This window comes from Papilio machaon, chromosome 28 (assembly GCF_912999745.1).
Source record: "Papilio machaon chromosome 28, ilPapMach1.1, whole genome shotgun sequence".
Classification (NCBI taxonomy): Eukaryota; Metazoa; Arthropoda; class Insecta; order Lepidoptera; family Papilionidae; genus Papilio; species Papilio machaon.
The window spans coordinates 1,864,274-1,883,666 of record NC_060013.1 but is presented as its reverse complement, the minus strand read 5'-3'; the positions used below and the strand labels follow the sequence as shown (position 1 = coordinate 1,883,666).

Below are 19,393 nucleotides of genomic sequence, written 5' to 3'. Positions count from 1 at the left end.
GTTATATAAGTCAGACATTATTCTCTGTGACATTGTGTCATTATATTTGACTAGAAGTAATGTCGCAGACCAAATCATGAAACGTAAAAATTCATAAAAATCGAACATTTAGTTCTACTTTCATCTTTTCTCATATGCAGCTTTTTAGGCAATTGAAAAGTCGTAGATATAAAAAAATCAACAGTAAAATACGAAAAAGTAAACAGGTTAATAATGGTTCATTTCATATACATCACACTGTTTATGCTATCTAAATATTTTTTGGCCTGTGATGTAATAACAGAAAAAAATAATTAAGTAAATCGTTTCGCAATGTCTACATGTAATGCACAATGAAATGAATTTTTCAGAAATGCCAACTTACTAAAAACAGAAATGTATGGAGGGTGACCCCCAAAGACTCGCGCGACATCTATAGACAACGTCTTCAACGCCGACTTGAAGAGAAAGATTATGATAAAGAAGAATGTATGTGTAATGGAGCCAATAAAGAATATAAGCGATGTCGTAGAGGAAAGAAGAGGCACGTAACATATTCGAGGAGCAAATGTTGCAAAAGGTTATGGAGCTTACAATCCTAAGGATATTTATTCGTATCGAATAACTTGTAGATATGAGAATGCATTAGTATCGCTTGAATGGAGAATAATGTCTATGGTAAATTAATGTGGCACTAATTTAAATCAACTGCTATCAGTTTTAACTACTTTATTTTAAACAAAAATATCCATTCCAAAATTAAGTAACTTCTAGAAAAGCACGAACTCGTTGCAGGGAATATGGGGATTACCCCATGGGGATGGGATTAATGGAGATCGTCGGTGGCTCAGGGGTTAAGCACTTGACTTGTAATCTGCAGGTCCTGGGTTCGAATCCCGCCATGTACCAATGTGATTTTCGATTTACATATGTACATTTATCCGACTGTGCAACCAGCACACCTATCTGAGAAGAAATTTAATGATATGTGTGAAGTCAACCAACCCGCACTGTGCCATCGTGGTTAACTATGGCCTAGTCACCCCTAACTTGGGGTATGCTCCGAGCCCCTCGGCGGGGAGATATAGTGAGCTGACGATGATGAGAGATTAGAGATAATTGTACTCTTGTGTTTCGTCGGGGGAAACGTACAATTTCCAAAATCTCTATTTTTTATGTTAACTTCTCATTTTTACGATCATTCTAGTAAAGGGCTTATAATTCCGCTTTCTTCTCTTAAAAGTTTTCTATATCGTTTTCATTGCAGACAATGTAGCCACGCTTCGGATACAACCGTATCGAGCTATACTCGCTCCTCAAACTCTGACGTCACCAGCACATGTGAAATGGACACCAAATAATTTCATTCCGTTTTTGTTATAATTTTTAATTAATTTTCTTGTACGAGTATTTTAACATAATAAAAATAATTGATCAATCGACTGAGTTATTATTTTTTTACCCGCTGGCCTCAAAGGCGGGTAATGATATTCGTGCTTTTGTTTCTAAGCTTTTACGTTAGGTTCCAGATCGTATACACACGTATTCTTGCTTATTATAATAATTTATGATATTTAATTATGGTTAAAACTTAAACTTATGCTTGGATTTTGTAATCATCAGAATCTGGTAATGTTACACGCTGAAGAGACTCCCCAAATGATGGTTAAGCAGACGATCATTTTGAACAGATAGTAGTTAAATTAATTTCATTTCTACAACAAGTTATTGTGCATATATCAGCCGAGTCTTTTGATATTTTTAAATTACCAACTTGTTTGGAATTAAACTGTAAATAAAAACACTCACTGGCCGTATGAAACATCTTTTTCTTCTGCCAAAGTGGCATTAGTGACAATGCAAAACGATCAGTGATAAATTACAGTGATAAACAATAAAAATGATAGAAAAATTATAAGTTTTATATTAAATTTCAGAGATGTAGGCTTGCACGGAGCCCACGTGGTTCAGCTACCAATGACTGGACCACCAGACGTATGCTGTGCCATCACTAACAGCTGGATCGGAGTATGTACTATACTCTTGCTCACCACTACAACTGTTATCACCGGATATGTTCTGTAAGTTGCCTTAACATACAAAAATAGAACAAAAGTTCACTGAGGGGTCTCACTTCAAAACGTACACAATAATCAAAGCTTTTTTTTAATAAGAGAAGGGGACAAACGGGCGGCAGGATCACAAAGGTGATCAACGACGTGCAGGGACATCCGCAATATGAAGATAGGCTTATGGAAATATCAAATGTAACACATAGATACAGTACAGAAAAAATAGAATTGTTGGTCACATTTATAGTCCAATGGCTAAGTGGCAAACATCAATGGTAATCTTGCTATAAATAACAAATTTCTGTGGTCCGTAATGAACATTATAAACATAGTTAACAATCTGAAGAAATAAATTTATGTATTTTCTTACAATTTCACTAATTATTGAGGCTTTTGTGCTCCCTTATTGAATTTCTAATCCCTCTGTTCTGAGTTTATGAAAAAGCCTTGTTAAGATACAATTTACTTTAACTACTGGCAGTAAATCTCTTTATTTATATTTGATAACGTAATTACATGATACATTGTAAATGGGGATAGTAATTGTTGAACTCGTTAGAAGTCTCTGTTAAATTAAACTGAATAATATTTTTTGGTTTGCTCTTATTTTTATTATTTACAACCAAAGTAAAATAATAAAATGCCTTAAAAATACAATTTAAAAAAAAACCGAATCATAGACAAATCTAATGGCAACATTGATTTGCGTCAAAAATAAACAAATGTCAAGTCAATTCAAAAAATAATTCGTTAATCTTCAACTTGTTTGTTTCCTTTTCCTTACCCTAACAATTTATTGTTATGATGGTTTAGTGTTTATTATTTGTGTCGATTGAATTTTCTTATTTGAGAGAGATAAACTAATGGTCACTTGAAGTGAATGAAACGAGAAAATTAAAAATAAACCGTAATCATGGATGATACCCACGGCAACGGATTAGATGCCACGGCCTCGTAAGTTTTTATTTCATAATTATAATAAAATTAAAGACATCCCTCAGTCAAATACTTCACTTTTAATAACTGCCTTCCAAAATTTCCGACGTTTTTCATACAATTATTTTAACTTTTACACTCTTTTGTTATGACTTCACACACAACTATTGTTTCGTTACATATTTTTCTTAATTTCTCTTGTCCATTGGTCCAATGATTGTAGAACGAAGCTGACAAAACTCAAAGTTGTTGTGCAATTTTTTTTATTAATTTGAGACAGCTCAAGCCGGTGCCATGTTTAACTACTTGGTACTACTATCATTTTAAAAAAATGTGTATGAAATTGTAATTGATTTTTTTTATTTATTTGTTTATTGATTGTTATGTGTACAGAGAATGTTGTAGTAGTCAATATCTGCTGGATTTATTGCTTATATTTTACATGAAATAAATAAATAAATAAATCATAATATTTAAATGGAAACATCTGAGGGGTTCATATTTTTAAAGAAATTGCACAAATGGATTGAACATGAAATTTGTCATGTATAAAGTTAATTTGAAGAGCGGCTAAAATCTATCTTACTAATATTATAAATGAGAATGTTTCTAGATGGAAAGACTGTTATTGTGTATCTCCAGAACATTTCAATGGATCATTGAAATATGGCGTAAATACACATAATCCATTAAGTTTTTCCTACTTCTTTAGATAGGCTACAGATTCTGTGAAGACTGAGTGGCGGGTTGCAACTAGTTTTTATAAAAAATGCTTTGATTATGAATTATGGTTGAATTTCAACCAATGGGTGGGTCACCACTAATAAGTATGGAAACTGATCTTTCATTTAAAATGTTGTTTTTTTATTCATTATTTTATTATTTAATTTCAGTAGAAAGCGAAGATCTTCCATACTGAAGAGCCAACGAGCACCGCGCACTCCACTGACAGAGCTGGAGCTCAATGTGGCCACGCCTCCCGACACCACCAAGAGCCGACGCGTCAGCTTTTCGCGTCGCACCGGAGTAGCGTGCGTATTTTTTTAATTTAAAAAAATATCTTAATTTTTTACCCGAATGTAACAAAATTTTTACATTGGTTTATGTAAAATGTCGTGGTATTTCACCTGGCGAGTCGACCAATTCATGCAACTGATGTTGTTGCTGGCGTCTACCACTGTTAAATAACTAAACCAATTTTAGCAAATGAGGTGTCATTTGATTAGTATTTTAACCCCAAGTGTTAAAGGTTGAAGTCAGATTTTTTAGTTTTATTAAATTAAAATTGTTTACCATTTATATAGATACTGTTACATAGATATATAAAAATAGGATATTATTCTTTCAGAGAATTTATAACTGATGAAGCAACAAACACATGGAAGACTATTTACGTAGAGCAAAATAAATCAATGGAGTCATCATTTAATGACTCTGCAAAGAATCCACCAAAACAAACGGTAGGACATTTGGGCAAGAGGATATTTGATCAGCAATTCCAAGAAGAAGAATTTTATAATTTTGGTAGCGTTATAACATCAAACAATCCTATAGCACAGGAATTGAACATGTCTTTACGAGGAAATTTAACTCAACAGTTTGCAGCACTTGAAAGAGACTTTGATGAGAAAAAACTTGCAGCTCCACAAACTAATTTTGAATTAAGTTCCCTTACAGATCACAAGAGTAAGATCTTTGTAGATGATCTCACAAATCCAACGCTGGGCGAGATGTCCAATAAGATTAATATTAATTTCTCATCTCTAGAGCCGGTTGGCGCAGCACAAAATAAATGTTACGATTTAGATGAAATAGAAAAGGATCTGTTAATACCTCGAACCAATTCAAATCGACCTTTTGGTACAATGACCGATGTTTCGGAACAGATTGAATTTGATATTAATACGAATCCGATTGGGTTGAGGAGCGAAGAGTTTGACATGTCAATAACAGATACTGTACACAATCCGCAAGTCGAAGAAGTATTGCACAATTACAAATCAACAAAAAACGATAGGAAATCTAATATGGACGACGATTGGACATTAGATAAAGAGAACATAGTTGTTAATCCTTATGTAGCTCCTAAAGAAAGTGTTAATTTTGCTATAAATGAAGTACCCGATCAAGTATTAGTGTTTGATGGGAAAAGATTAACCATTCAATCGGAACATAAAAATCCTTTTGACCATAATCGAGAAGAAAATGATTTTAACAAAACTTTATTGCCTAATGAGATATCCGAACGACCTCCACAAAGAAAAACGATTGATCTTAATTTAAATGATGATCTGCCTAATTTTATTGATGTACCCGCAGCATCCGGTGTGACCTCAGTTGGGAACAATATTACAACGAGTAATGAACAGCAACAAAGACATAACGAAATCAATTTTCAAACCAACAAAAGTGATTTGTCAAATTTACGTAAAACCATAATTTATGATAGCAGTGATATTGCTAATATTTCTGTAACGCAAGCTATTATTACAAACATCCTTTTAGAAAAAGAAAAAAGAAAAACGATTGTCTTTGAAAATGATAATGGAGATTTATCTATGACTCAAGCGTTGCCCTCTAATGTTCTAGCGGCAAGTAAAATTGTCCCACAAAATAAAACTGTTCTTTACGATGTAGATAATATTTCAATAACCCAAGCTGTGCCCACGAACTTATTATTGCTTAATAAATCTATCGCTACTAGCAAATCTGTAGCAACATCTCAAAGTGATTTCGACTTATCTTTTACACAAGCTATTCCACACAATATTCTGTTACCAAATAAATCGAACAGATCTAATAAAAGGAATACAATCGTTTTTGACAATGATAAAGCTGACATTTCAATAACTAGAGTTTTACCATCAAATATACTTATTTCTGACATAATTAAAAATAATATTCCAAATGAAAATGCAGATGTACAAAATGTATCAGAAATTATCAGCGCTACTAAAGAAAATGTAAAATTACAAAGTAACACAATATTAGGTGACAAAAAAGGTTTTCAAGATCATTCTAACATGTCCGAAACTTTAATGTTATCTTTAAATGTTATACCAAACAATGATACCAACGGTGATAACACGCAAAAAAGAGTTGGAAGACTATCATGTAAAAGTGATAACTTTATCACCAATATGTCAATAACTGAATCAGTTCCCAATGATATTTTACTTGTCGATAATCCTGTCACCGAAACACAAATATGTGACGATGTCATTAATTCCGATATATCAATGACACAAGCTCTACCATCAAAGATAATTTTACAACAGAAAGAAATTTTAGCACAAAAAGAAATAGTTTCTACACACGAACCTGCTGAGGTGGTGCCAAACAATATAAATAAGATCAACAGCACTAACGATCTCAAAAATATAACAACATCTGAACAAATATCCAGAAAGAGTCTTTGTCAGTATTCAGACAGACATGACATAGTTCAGGAACCTTCAGTAAGAGTGGAACAATCCAAAAGTTATGCTGATATGTCCATGACTCAAGTATTACAACCTGGTGAAGTTACACGTAAAAGTATTTGTAGAAGGGGCACTATAGTTTTCGATAACGATGAAATGGGTGACATATCTGTCACTCGTGTTATTCCAACAAATATTTTATTAAATGAAATAAAATCTAATAGAGACAATACATTACTAATATATGAAAACGTAAACAGTGATGCATTGTCGTCTGTATCAGCGAGCGAAGGTATGCTGACAAAATCTGAAGAAAATGTGCCGTCAAACATCTCATATGCGGATATCCCAGCGCCAACAGAAACTACTCTTAGTAATAAAAATCAAATTGACGATAGAAGGATATACAGAAATTCAATAGCATCAAGAACAATACAACAAGCTAAGGAGGAATTACAGAAAAGTATAGTCGAAACCAATAACGTGAACAAAGATATGTCCATCGATAACATGTACCACGACCACACAAAGCCTCTTTCCGAACAAGATGAGACTTTACTTAAATCTATGAATTACATTGATTCCGTTGATCAAAAAATAGAAACGCATAGTCTCAAATCAATCCCAGAGCATAAACATAAAGACGTGTTCGTATATCAAGCTGCAACAACACATAATGTTTCTAAGCAACAAGGATTAAAAACCGAACAGGGTGATGTCAATAACGATAGAACTATGAATACATATGAAGAAAATACATCGAGAAAGTCAAACGCGGGCAAAGAAAGCGAAGTAAGTTTGTTGATACACGATGTGTCACATTATAGAGATGACACAAAAACGACAGATGTCCCGCCATCAAAACAAAACCATAAAACATCAATACTAGCTGAACTATTGAACATGTCAGGTGAATCTTTAAACATGTCAGTCGATGGGATGGATGATAAAAATGTAATGGTAGGTCTAGAATCTGAACTCGCCTTAGAAAAACTCGCCCAAGATCGTATTACAGACGAACCAAAAGTAGAGTTGACAAAATCGATCGAGTGCACATCAGAGGAAGCAGAGAAGACTCCTGCTTTAAAGGAAGACCTGACCAAGCAACCGAGTTATGATGCAAATCAGAAAGAAATTCGAAGCTGCATAATACAAGCAGAAAATATTCATCGACCGCCATTAAGTTTGACTTATGAACAAGAGAATGAACCACAAAATAAAGAGAAGATTGTAAGTTCTAATTCTGATAACAAAAGTGATGAAAATAGTATGAAAGAAGTCAACAACGAAATCGATGCCGAGGACAAGTGGCTAAAAGAGGCCGATGATACTAAAGAACTTCTAGAAATGTTGACGGATTTCACAGATAAAACTATAACCAACCAACCGGAGCTTGATTCAAGTAAATCATCAAAAGAAATTATCGATGTTCCCTTTGAAACGCAAGAAAAAACTGACATAGTAACTAGCGACAGTAAAGAAAGTTGTGATAAACTGCAGAATGATATTGAAGTACCGAAGTCGTCGCAAGAAGCGATGGAAGGCATCGAGAGTGAAGAATTTTACACTAAAGATGTGACAGACGAAGACACAGATGAGGTTATGTATAAAGAGGCTAATCTGCGTCGCAAGTCAGGTCACGTGAGCAGGGAAGTCGTGAAGACATTGCAGTTCGACGAATCTAATGATGAAATAAAATGCAACTCAAACTCAAGTCCCTTAAAAAAGACTGCTCCTGTCGATATCTCTGCATCGAAGGATAGCAAAGCGAAAGTCATCCCGACTTTCTTGAATGATGTCCCTGATAGTCTCAAGTCCCTGATGCAGGATCTGGTGAAGCCGTCCGCGGATCTGATGCCCTTCCACGTGCCCGGAGTTGAGAAGATAAATAGAAAATCTACCACGTCCGTTAACAAAGAATTGCAGGCGAACATAATTACATCTAGTCAAATAGATATTATTGACATTAATTCATGTCCCGTATCGGAATCCAACATAATTCTAGCTCGCCGACACGAGGACGAAGATGTTGAACTTACTGCTACCGACGTCGCCACGTCAGTCGATTCCGATGTCGACTGCCATGTGCACATCGGCGAGAAAAAACCTAAACAGGTTTTAGTATTTGACCACAAGAATCCTTTAAATAATGTAATTTTATGTCCATCGGGTAAGACAGATATACACAAATATTCCCCTACAAAATCAGAGCCACTCAAATCCGGACATGGAAAAGACAACTTGAAAACATCGCCACGGACCTCCTTTTTAGAAGAGACATTAAAAGAAGCCATGGAAATTCAAAGAGTTTCCACTCATTACAATATCGAGACGAATAATGTTCATGTAGATAAACAATATAATAATACAATACTTGAACATTTGGATGAATCCTTGGATAACATCGGGGGTACAGAAATTTTCTTAGACACGCAGAATGATCGACATCCCATCACAACTACAGAGGTTAACACTTTGATATCCATGAAATGCAACAAAGACCTCCTGCAAGCGAGCTCATCTCTGACGCTAGTAGACGAGGAAACTGACAGTGGAAAGAAAAATAAATCACCCGTCAAGTCGCCGAGGACTTCGCCCGTCAAAGTTATATTCAAACTGAACGATGCCGAGAACGATAACGTTGAATCGAGTTTCGAATTGAGCGACGTGGATTCCAACAGAGCCCAGAAGAGGAACTACCACCGCGCCAAGTACGACCAGTACAAGGTGTGCACCGACGTCACACCCAAACCACTCAGCAAGATGCAAAAGTTGTCCTCGAGTCCGAGACGGGTCGTAGAAAATTATAAGACGGAAGCAAATAAATCCTTCAATAAGACGTTTAAGAATGAGTCGCCAAAGAGATGTGTTAAATCGAACATTCTGAACAATACCAAACCTAAAGTGCGGACTACGACAATAGTACAGCACGTCACGGTATGCAAAATTAACGAGGAAGAGAAAGGAAAACTTCTACACCGAGTTGACGATTTAGAATCGAGTTCCGGTAGTACGCTGAAGACCGAGACGATATCGCGTAAGGATCTGAAGGATTGCACCAGCACGGAGCTGACGTCTTTTACTAGCAGTAACGGGATGAAGGAGATGGAGTACATGCCGAGCCTGGTGACGGTGTCGGGCTCGCAGGAGACTGTCGGCGCGCGCAGCGACCACACCGACACCGACGACTGCAGCGAAGTTATGAGCCAGATTGAATCTCTCTCCTTCATGGGGTAAGTGAGATATGCTACAATTGTGGCACATTTTATGCTGGGTATTGTAAATTTTCTCGTTGCTTTTATGAACCATAGCTTGGCAAAGCTTAATTATGTTGGCTTTTATTCAGCAGTAAGGAGTGCGAGTGTGAGGGGTGCGAGCCGGACGCGTGGCGTTTCCTGCTGTTGCGCCGGCGGCTGCGACTGACGGTGCGCGTGGCGCGTGACGTCACAGACTTGTCGCCCCCCGCGCCCCCCACACGCCCCGACGCACCCCTTATCAGCATCACCATAGAGCCAGTATATCAAGGTAACACATATTCTACCCATACAAAAATTACGCAGTTTTAAAAATTACATTGATTAGTTGTGCGATGAAATTTGTAAAAATAAAATTGAAAGGTTTCGCTACATAATAATTTCCGTATTTCCAGAGTCGGATCCGGTGGCGTGCGCTAGTGTGCGGCTGGCGAGCGAGGCGATGCGGTACGAGTGTGTGCGGTGCGGCGGCGGCGGGGGGCGCGGCGTGGGCGCGCTGCTGCGTCGATGCGTGGGCGTGGGGCGCGCCGCCGCACGCTGGGCGCGACTCATGGCCGATGCCCGCGCCCACCTCGCCTTCACGCTTACACACTGCGGCAAGATACTACTCAACGTGAGTGACTTAAGTCATGAATAGCCAGAATGATCACTGTCACCATGTTCTTTGTTTTGTTAATACATTGTCATAAGTAACGTTTAATGTAATGCAGGTGGCGAACTTCCACATGCGGCGCGTGTGGCAAGTGACGCTGCGCATCGAGCTGGTTGTAGAGGACGCTCGAGAGCTGGCGTGGCCGCGTGCTTGTCACGTCACGGTGCGCGACGTGACACCGGGTGCGGGGGGTACGACAGGCGCGGGGGGCTCGCCCGCCGGTGATGACACGGTTGCGCCCCCCGCACCCGACGTGCGCCGCGTGCTGGCTCGCGTGCCGCACGACTGGGGACACGTGCCGAGGACGATATGGTGAGATTGAACTACACGACACATTATAATGTTCGTAAGAAACGGGATTCTTACCACGATTAGGCTGTTTGAGCTCCCGATATTTCGGTAAGAATCCCGTTTCTTACGAACATTATATGTATTAGTAAAAACCACGAAAGTTTGAAGTTATATACACGACACATTGACTAAATTTTACGGCTGGCCACAGATTTGCTGGTTTTTTTTAAGAGTGAGATTTTCTTAGAACCTTTTGCTCCTCCGAATTACAAAAATATATAATTTAAATTTGTAGTAAATAATGTTTATATGATAATTATTTTTAATTGCAGGAAAGTCTTCAGACATCTTAAGAACAAAACAGAGGATGATGAACATTTTTGGCCTCCGCAAAGTCGATGACATTACACGATAACATTCAAATTGTTGGACTGATTTTAATTAAGACGTGTTTTATTTCCAATAATGTTTTGGGTAGCATTAAAAAAATGTCATTTTTGTACGTAAATAGAAAATACATTTTTGAAATATCCATTAAATATATAAAAATAAGGATCAAGTGTAGTTTTTATTAATAATTTAGCTTTAAGATAATAAAACTTTTAACTAATTTAAAAAATGCGGATTTATGAAACCACCTAATGCTGGTTAATAACGAATGCTTTATTGTTAGAGATGTCTCGCGTAATCCTTCTTACCGCTGGTTTCTGTGACCAAAATTTCTGTATAAAACTTCTCATGCCCGAGGTATCACATTATCTTAGTACAGAGATAACAAAATGTTTTAAACAGAATTTTGGAACGAAGTTCCTTATCGCGCGTTGTGAAAGGGGGCTAGACGGAAAAAATTCTTACGAAAAGTTGTCACGACACTTTTTGCTATAGTAAGTATGTTAACGACGAATGAGCGCTACTTCATCATGACAACGACGTGACAATATATAACGAAAATTCATAGAAATAAAATGTACTTCTTGTGAAGACTTAAGTTTTTTATGCATAGAATAAACATTGGTTCCTTCACTAATTAATAGAAAGGAACTTCGTTCCATCCGGGTGTCCCTTGACACCTCTCAAGTTTTCAGCTTTTTTGTAAACTTCAGCTTTTTAACAATAGATGGCGCTGCATCCTCCAAATTGCCATCTGTTGACAAAAAGTTGGACTTGTAGTATCGCTTTAGAATAACAGATGGCATTATACACTAAAATTCTGTTATAAGTCATACGATGGCAATATGTTAAAATATATTAATATAAATTTACGAAAGGAAAAACTAAGTTACTTTCCGCACAATCTAATTATACGTGTTGACTGAGAATACGTCAAAAACAGTTGAATCACACCGACATTATAAGAATAATATAAAATTACTTCTATTTATTAATAACTAAAATAAGTAGGTTTGTAAAAAAAACAATAAAAAGTACATTTTAATAAATACGTTTATTTGTATTTAAAACAACTAATTTTGTATTATTTGCACCGCTCCTCCATTTTTTATTGACGAAGCGCCTTGACGACGCTATCTCCACAACGGGCTGAGTGCTCAGTGCGTCGCCCAAACCGCGAATTGCTTCGTACACCTTGCACGGGCGAACAATCTGCAAAAAAAATATTTTCTCAGTTACTTAGTTGCAGAAACTATGTAAAAAAACACGATTTCAAAAGGTTAATAAAAAAACATTTAAATCGATTGTTTACACTGACAGCTGTCACAAAATTCTTTAACATTTTCCCTCCAAAAGTCTTTAGCGCGATAACTCTGCTCATTTACATACAAAACGACGGCGATATTAATGGTGACGTGAGAAATATAATAGAAGAGGGATGGACGAAATGGCGATTTTATTTTATCGGCCATTCACAAAATTCCATTAAAAAAGAAGGTGAAAATTTACAAATCTATGTAAGACCTGTTATGATTTAAAGATACGAATTTTGTACAGTTATAGAGACGGATGAAAATATTAGGTCCTTACATATGAAATTGGCGTTTTGTATGGGAGGAACAAAAAGTCGAATATTTTTTAATATAATATATTTAATTAATCAAAGTATGAACCATTATTTTCTATGCACTTTTGCCATCTCATAGGTAGTTCATTGATCCCTTTACTAAAAAAACCAGTCGGACGGGAATCAATAAAATCTTTGAAGGCGATTTGGACTGCCCCATCGGAGTTGAATTTTTCCCTTGCAAGAAGTTATCCAAATTTCGAAAAAAATGGTAATCTGTTGGAGCAAGGTCCGGGGAGTACGGAGGATGTCTTAGACTTTCCAATTGAAGCTCTTCTAATTTAGTAGCCGTCTGTTGCGCAGTGTGTGGTCTAGCGTTGTCGTGAAGCAGCAGTGGCGTGGAGCGATTGACCAGCCTAGGTTGTTTAGCCGCTAGCTTTTCCATCATGGTTTGCAATTGCTGACAATAGACATCAGCCGTAATAGTCTGGCCAGATTTGAGAAAACTGTAATGAACAATACCGGCACTAGTCCACCAAACGCTTACAAGTAACTTTTTTGGGGTTAATTTTCGCTTGGGGCAGGATTTGGCTGGCTGGCCAGGATCCAACCATTGCGCTGAGCGCTTCCGATTATCGTAAAGAACCCATTTTTCATCACAGGTAATGATTCGGTTTAAAATACCTTCATTATTGTGCCGGTTTAGTAATGTAACGCAACAGTCGACGCGTGTTTGCCGGTTTGCTTCAGTCAATTCGTCAGGTACCCACCTTTCAAGCTTTTTAATCTTCCCAATTTGCTTCAAGTGAATTAAAACAGTTTTATCACTAACATCGCAGCCTGCAGCTAACTCGGACGTGGTTTGCGATGGATCCGCTTCCACAATAGCCTTCAACTCTTCATTATCAACTTGAGTCTCAGGCCGTCCACGGGGCTTGTTCTGCAGATCGAAATTTCCTGAACGAAAACGTTGGAACCAAAAACGAACTGTGTTTTCTTTTGCAACACGACCGCCATACACATCATTCACCCTTCGAGTCGTTTCCGCAGCACTAGTGCCACGGCGGAACTCGTACTCGTAAATAATGCGATATTTTAAGTTTTCCATTTTGTAAAATGAGTGACGCAAACAGAAAAAAACAGAAGAAAAAAAACAAATGAATGACGGTCATCGAACCACAAATACATGAGTCTATAGCTGTACAAATTTGAATTTGGAATTCCTTACCAAAGAGGAGAAATTCGTGATTAAAGTGGCCAGTACGAAAAACGCCAATTTCATATGTAAGGACCTAATAGTTTAGATGAATGTTTACTGTTACTGTTTGTAACACAAATGGATAAAATACGAAATGCCTATAATAGACAAAATCTGAAACTAGCATCAATGGTAGAGAAATTAAGAAGCAAAAGATTAGCATGGTCATGATATGAGGAGGGAAGAATCGCATGTTACAAAGAGGACTTCATTTGTGAATGTGAAGGGATACAATGGTAGGAGTAGGTCTAGAAAGATGACGTGACGAAAGTGATAGGATTTCGAAAGAAGTCATGACTGAGATGACGAAAGATAGATCGATCTGAAAGAAGAAAACTTGGTGCTGATCCTACATGAGTGGAAAAGGACAGGGAGATGATGATCATGAGTATAACTTGTCTTACCATTGAACGAGTTAATGTGTACTCACTCTACCAAAAACGACGTTGTTCAAGTCGAACTGTGGCAAAGGTTTGAAAGTGATGTTGAATATCCCGCAAACCTCATTGTTGCGCGTCACACACATCGACAGCAAACCTGACGAACACAACAACACTTTTTTGCAATAAAGTTCAAAAAAGTCATAAAACAAATGTATGGTTTTCGATTTTTATTGATATGACGCCGTATTTAAATAGACGTATCATTGTTTCGACTTAAACGCGCCTGTTTATGTTCCTGATAGTAAGTCAGTCAAATAAAGTAGTAAGTCAAGTAAGTCATAGATAAACCAGTGTTATCAATACGTTAGTTTACTAAATGCTAAAATCAAATAGGCACAAAAAAAACGGCTTATAGCCAGTCCATGTATAGAGGTCAGTGACTCTCAAGAACATAACAGGCGCGTTTAAGTTGGAACGAAGCAAAACTGTCATTTCCTTACGTATCCGAACTTAACCTATCTATTTATTGAGATCAGTAGTTGTACTTGATTATTGGTCATTGTAGTATAACAGTACCAGGCATGGAGTGCGGGAAGTGATAGTTCTCTGCGGGCAGCGGGGTATGCCGGCCGCGCTGTAGGTAGCAACCGCCGCCGCAGTCGCGCGCCACATCCCCGCCTCGCCAAAACAGGCCTGGCACCTTCCTGCTCAAACACACATATTATTGCTGAAACCAACTTTTGGAAACTACATAATTAATAAATTTTTAGAGCTGTCCGCAAATCCGTGTTTGTTCCGGGTATTCTCCGAAACGGCTAAACGAATTTTGACGGGATTTTCACTGGAAGGTATGCGTGAATATTATAGGCTAGTTTTTTTTCTCCGAAGATGAAGTATCGGGTGACCGCTAGACTAAGAAGGGGAAGCAAAAATAAATCACAAAAATTAAAACAAGAAAATTTATTACACAAAAGATAAAGAAAATATTTTAAAAATGCAATCAACGCCTTTGCCGGGAGGTGGAGGGCGCTGCTGGCTGCGGCGGTCGCTCGTTGGAGAACTGGTTGACGGCGAGACAATATTTCTCCGAGTGGTAGGTGCGCGAGATCTGTGACAAGAGCGGGCTGCCATGTGGCGAGTTGAGCCAGAGTGCGGCGCTGCCCGTTTGGCCGACCATCGCAATGAAGGCGATTAGCATGCGCGTATTGAGCAGCCCTCGCTGGATCTGCGGCTGCTTGAGCAGTGTCTGCAGGATGAGGCCGTCGGGTAGCCCGCTCACCAACTCAAACACGCTCGAGCCGCGCTCGCCGATGAGCCAGGAGGCGGCGGCGGGCACGTTGCACCCGGTGCAGCGCAGCGCTTCGTCCGCCTCTTCCGGCGTAAAGCCAAGGTCATTGAGCGCCGCGAGCGCCTCCGCGTTGGGCGGCTCCGCTATCTTTAGCCTCCAAGCGCGGAACTTCTCGAGGAAGCGCTGGAGATGTGCGGCGCGCCGGAAGGGTCCCTCCGCTTCGCCGGCGGCGGGCGGGAGCACGTCCTGCTGCGGCACGTTGAAGCGCGCTGCGATCTCCTGCGGCGTGATTACCTGAGCGTCCAGCTCGCGAGTGCGCTGCGGCTCATCGAGCGCGGCCGACAATTGCGCTAGCGTCAGCTCGTAATTCCTGCCGGCGGCGGCGAGCCGGGCGCCTGCCTCAATCAGCGAGATGAGGATTTTACGCAGCTCGTAGGTAAGCTCGTTAGTGGAGAGTAGCGCCTGAAGGTTGGGCTGGCGCACGGTACTGTGCGGCGGCGGCAGCGAGGCGGTGGCGGCGGCAATAGCGGTCTGCTGCGGCGCGCGCACGGCACCAAGGTCCCAAAGGTTACCGGCTTCGGGCACGCGCCGCTCCACCAGAAGCAGCTCTTCCTGCATGGCCACCTGCTCCTGCGCGAGCGTCAGAAAGTCATGCAGCGTGGTGGTGTCATACACTCGGATCAGCTTGTACCGGCTTGCACCGTGCTCGCCATTCGGGTAAAAGTAGTCAATGGCTCGATTCTTGACATCTTCGATGAGCGTCTCATCGACGAACGACGCACTAAATGTATGGCCCTCCGGACTTATTATCTTTAGAAGGATTTCGGTCCCGAGTATAGTGGTTCCAGACACCAACATTGTGTTCTATGTTTCCTCTCCTCTAACGTCAATCACGCCCGTGTACATCAATAAAAGAAATAAAATAATACTCGTAAAAAACGCTGTGAGACACCAAACAAGCTTTACCATTATTTCACTACATTTTTGTATATGGACTCGGTGTCAAACATTTGTCAAAACATTTTTCAACACAAAGAGGTTTAATTCGCTTTTAACAAAAAGGTATTAGTTATTTAATAACAGATAAAGAAAAGTTTAATTATGTTAAAAAAATATTTATTTTTCATCCTGTCTCGTAATTATGTCCTATCTCTATAGTATGCAGGTAGTACAAGATATATTTTCAATTTAATTGTCATTTGGCCCGTCAGTTAACTACGACTGTAAATGGATGTATAAGCATTGTTATTACCTGAAGAAGCAAGTCCCAATGTACCCATAGCCAGTGTCGCCGTCCAGTAACTCGAGGAATAGTCTGCAGGTTTCGGGACACACCTCCTCGAACAGTTCCACTTTCAGCTCGCCGATCACAGCACCGCCTCGAAATCGTACACTTAGATATACCCTAATTCAGTAAAAAAGATAGTTGCAATTGATTTAGTTTTTAGGAATTCAAATAATCTGCTTTTTACTGCCGCCATGCTATAGATTGAAATATAAATTTCATATGTCTATGGTTCAATGATTTTGGAACAGAGAATAGAGTTCATTTTTGGCTAATGCACAAACTGAGCCAAAGCCAAAAATAAAAAGAAGAAGAAGAAGAGTTCATTTTGACAGCTCACCATGGTCTTAGGAATGTGAATAAAAAATCGATAATTACATATATTGTTTTTTAAATCGATTTTTTTTATTATTACTAATGTAATTATGATAAACTTTTTATATTTTTTAACGTCGAGCCGAGTTTGTGCATTACCTTTGTCGTTTTACACCTGGTGGTTTTAAAAAGGCGGCGTCTTCGATTGTCTCTTGCGGTATTGGAGGAAAGAGAACAAACTTTTTGACCGCTTTATAAAGTATTTCTCGGCGGTTCCGCTGCCAGTCGCGTTCTAACTCCGCTGTTGTTGCTATCCGAGGAATCTTTGAGAAGTAAATAAATATATACGAAACGCGTTACTTTAGCTTTAGCTGGAATATTCTACATTTCTTAAATTGGATATTTATGTCAATACTGTTGTAAACTATAGTCTTTATTGAGATTTGTCTTTGATGATTTTCGAACGTTCAGTCTAGATTCTAAAGTGTTCTTAAACATTTGAATACGTAGTTTTCAACTTACAGCATTGAGTAAACGCGTGTACAAAGCCTTATTGTCCCTTTGTACACGCTTGAGGAAGTTCACCCGGTTATTGTAGTAAATGTTGGTGTGATGAAGGCGTTTTGTCCAATAATTGTCCACTCTACCCTATAAGGAAATAATTACGTCCGTACGTATGATGAAATCCTTGATGATAAATCTATTTTTAGTATAGTTATTTACTCCTTAGTTATGTATCGCTAAGATGAAGAATAAAATGTAAGATTGTATTATTTTATTTTATTTTATTTGTAGCCTTTGGCCGCGACTCTGTCCGCGCGGAATTAAAACAAACCATGATTAGTAGATAGTAGCCTATTTTTCTTCCAGACTATGGTCTACGTCTATGCCTATGCCAAATTTCAGCGAGATCCGTTTAGCTATTCGGGAGATACGTAATGACAAACAAACATCCAATTAAAATTCGCATTTATAATATTAGTAAGATTTCTTTGAAACAAGGAAACAATTAAATTTTCATTCAGTTTCAGAGTTTATCTATTAAAAATAAATCTTTTTACTTTATTAATAAATAAAATAAACTAACACGATTGAAATGCGTCATTTTTATAGCCATCACTAGCCGCGTGTTTTCCAGCATCACATCGCGGATGTTCCGCCGCCATTTTGGCAGATTTCGCGCCAAAATCTGAGCATCATAGCGCGGCGGCGAGCTGTCCACAACTGCTTTGACATGTTTGTACTGGAACGTTATTTTTTATGCCAGTACAGTAGGACAGTAGCTGTTTTGGTTCACTGGCGCCAGTTAGTGTTAATATTATGTCAGTTGTATGTTTTGAGCGCTAATGTCATACTGTGCGGGCATAATATGAGCCAGGCTAAAAAACATCTACTACTAACTTATTCAAATGTATGTATCGTTAAAAACATTTCTAACTACTTCTTCCACAATTTTTAATTACATAGTTTTTATATGAATAATTAAAGAATAAGAATATTAATTAAGCAATTATAATTACAAAAAATAAATTAATTAAGAACGGCTTAACTCACGTGTAACCGTGACTGGTGCGAGACGCGACGTGACCGCGAGTTCCTCAAAATAAAAACTCGCCCTGAAGATGGACCCCCGACGGGACCGAAACTAGTTGGTGCCGTCACAGGACGATCACACGTGAGTTAAGCCGTTCTTAATTAATTTATTATTATGTTTCACAAAAGTTTAAAATTTAATTATAATTATAATTACAACAAAATACTTTTATCACTCACCTTGTCAATGACCTTCTTTCTCTTGCGTTTTGGAATATTATCTATTTCAGGTGGCGGGGACGAGTACTTTTTCGACACAGATTCTACGGACTTTGCTTTATTCAGAATAGCACCAATAAGCGTCATATTACACAGTAATATAGGAAATAAAATTAAACAAATTATTAGAAAAATATAAAAAAGATAATTTTAATCTATGTGGTCTTGAATCTATTTTGACATATTGATCGTAATTACAATAGACTTTGTTAAAAATCACACAAATAAAAGAAAGGATAGTGGGTAATATATAATGTTAACAAATAATTATGTTTGGGAACAGCTTACTTAGAAATAAAACTCAAAGTCACACAAAATAATAATATTTATTTTAGCAATACTGCATTAAAACTAAATATCACAAGAGTATTAAATAAATAAAAAAAGTAATTTAGATAAAATATAAACATAAAATCTAAAAATGGTAACAAGTAAAAAAGTCACTAGCGTTTCGAAAAAAAAAAAGTTATTTATTAATACTGACAGTTA

At 38.1% G+C, this 19,393-nt stretch overlaps 3 protein-coding genes across 3 annotated transcripts; 1 reads left to right on the top strand and 2 right to left on the bottom strand.

The window, feature by feature from the left end:
- Positions 1-1,856: 1,856 nt before the first annotated feature.
- On the top strand, positions 1,857-11,051 carry LOC106713094. Its single transcript, XM_045684856.1, has 7 exons — positions 1,857-2,060; positions 3,881-4,018; positions 4,336-9,642; positions 9,756-9,968; positions 10,027-10,276; positions 10,374-10,627; positions 10,939-11,051. The coding sequence occupies exons 1-7, from the start codon at positions 1,957-1,959 to the stop codon at positions 11,006-11,008; spliced, it is 6,336 nt and encodes a 2,111-aa protein (XP_045540812.1). The 5' UTR covers positions 1,857-1,956; the 3' UTR covers positions 11,009-11,051.
- Positions 11,052-11,901: 850 nt separating this feature from the next.
- LOC123722586 lies at positions 11,902-16,485 on the bottom strand. The gene is made up of 5 exons (XM_045684855.1): positions 15,233-16,485; positions 14,781-14,908; positions 14,252-14,358; positions 12,091-12,208; positions 11,902-11,918 (listed from the first exon to the last, which is right to left on the bottom strand). The coding sequence occupies exons 1-5, from the start codon at positions 16,348-16,350 to the stop codon at positions 11,902-11,904; spliced, it is 1,488 nt and encodes a 495-aa protein (XP_045540811.1). The 5' UTR covers positions 16,351-16,485.
- Positions 16,486-18,109: 1,624 nt separating this feature from the next.
- LOC106713093 lies at positions 18,110-19,003 on the bottom strand. Its single transcript, XM_045684854.1, has 3 exons — positions 18,866-19,003; positions 18,180-18,335; positions 18,110-18,130 (listed from the first exon to the last, which is right to left on the bottom strand). Exons 1-3 carry the CDS (start codon positions 18,989-18,991, stop codon positions 18,110-18,112), a joined length of 303 nt encoding a protein of 100 aa, XP_045540810.1. The 5' UTR covers positions 18,992-19,003.
- Between the last annotated feature and the right edge of the window lie 390 nt (positions 19,004-19,393).

Coding starts and splice junctions, on each gene's coding strand:
- LOC106713094 (XM_045684856.1), top strand. CDS start 1,957: ATGACTGGACCACCAGACGTATGCTGTGCCATCACTAACAGCTGGATC. Junction 2,061..3,880: donor GTTATCACCGGATATGTTCT/GTAAGTTGCCTT, acceptor ATTTAATTTCAG/TAGAAAGCGAAGATCTTCCA. Junction 9,969..10,026: donor ACCCATACAAAAATTACGCA/GTTTTAAAAATT, acceptor TAAAATTGAAAG/GTTTCGCTACATAATAATTT.
- LOC123722586 (XM_045684855.1), bottom strand. CDS start 16,350: ATGTTGGTGTCTGGAACCACTATACTCGGGACCGAAATCCTTCTAAAG. Junction 14,359..14,780: donor CTTCCCGCACTCCATGCCTG/GTACTGTTATAC, acceptor TGTGTTCGTCAG/GTTTGCTGTCGATGTGTGTG. Junction 12,209..14,251: donor ACAACGTCGTTTTTGGTAGA/GTGAGTACACAT, acceptor TTTTTTTTGCAG/ATTGTTCGCCCGTGCAAGGT.
- LOC106713093 (XM_045684854.1), bottom strand. CDS start 18,991: ATGACGCTTATTGGTGCTATTCTGAATAAAGCAAAGTCCGTAGAATCT. Junction 18,336..18,865: donor GAAAGAAGGTCATTGACAAG/GTGAGTGATAAA, acceptor ATAACGTTCCAG/TACAAACATGTCAAAGCAGT. Junction 18,131..18,179: donor AAATGACGCATTTCAATCGT/GTTAGTTTATTT, acceptor TATTTTTAATAG/ATAAACTCTGAAACTGAATG.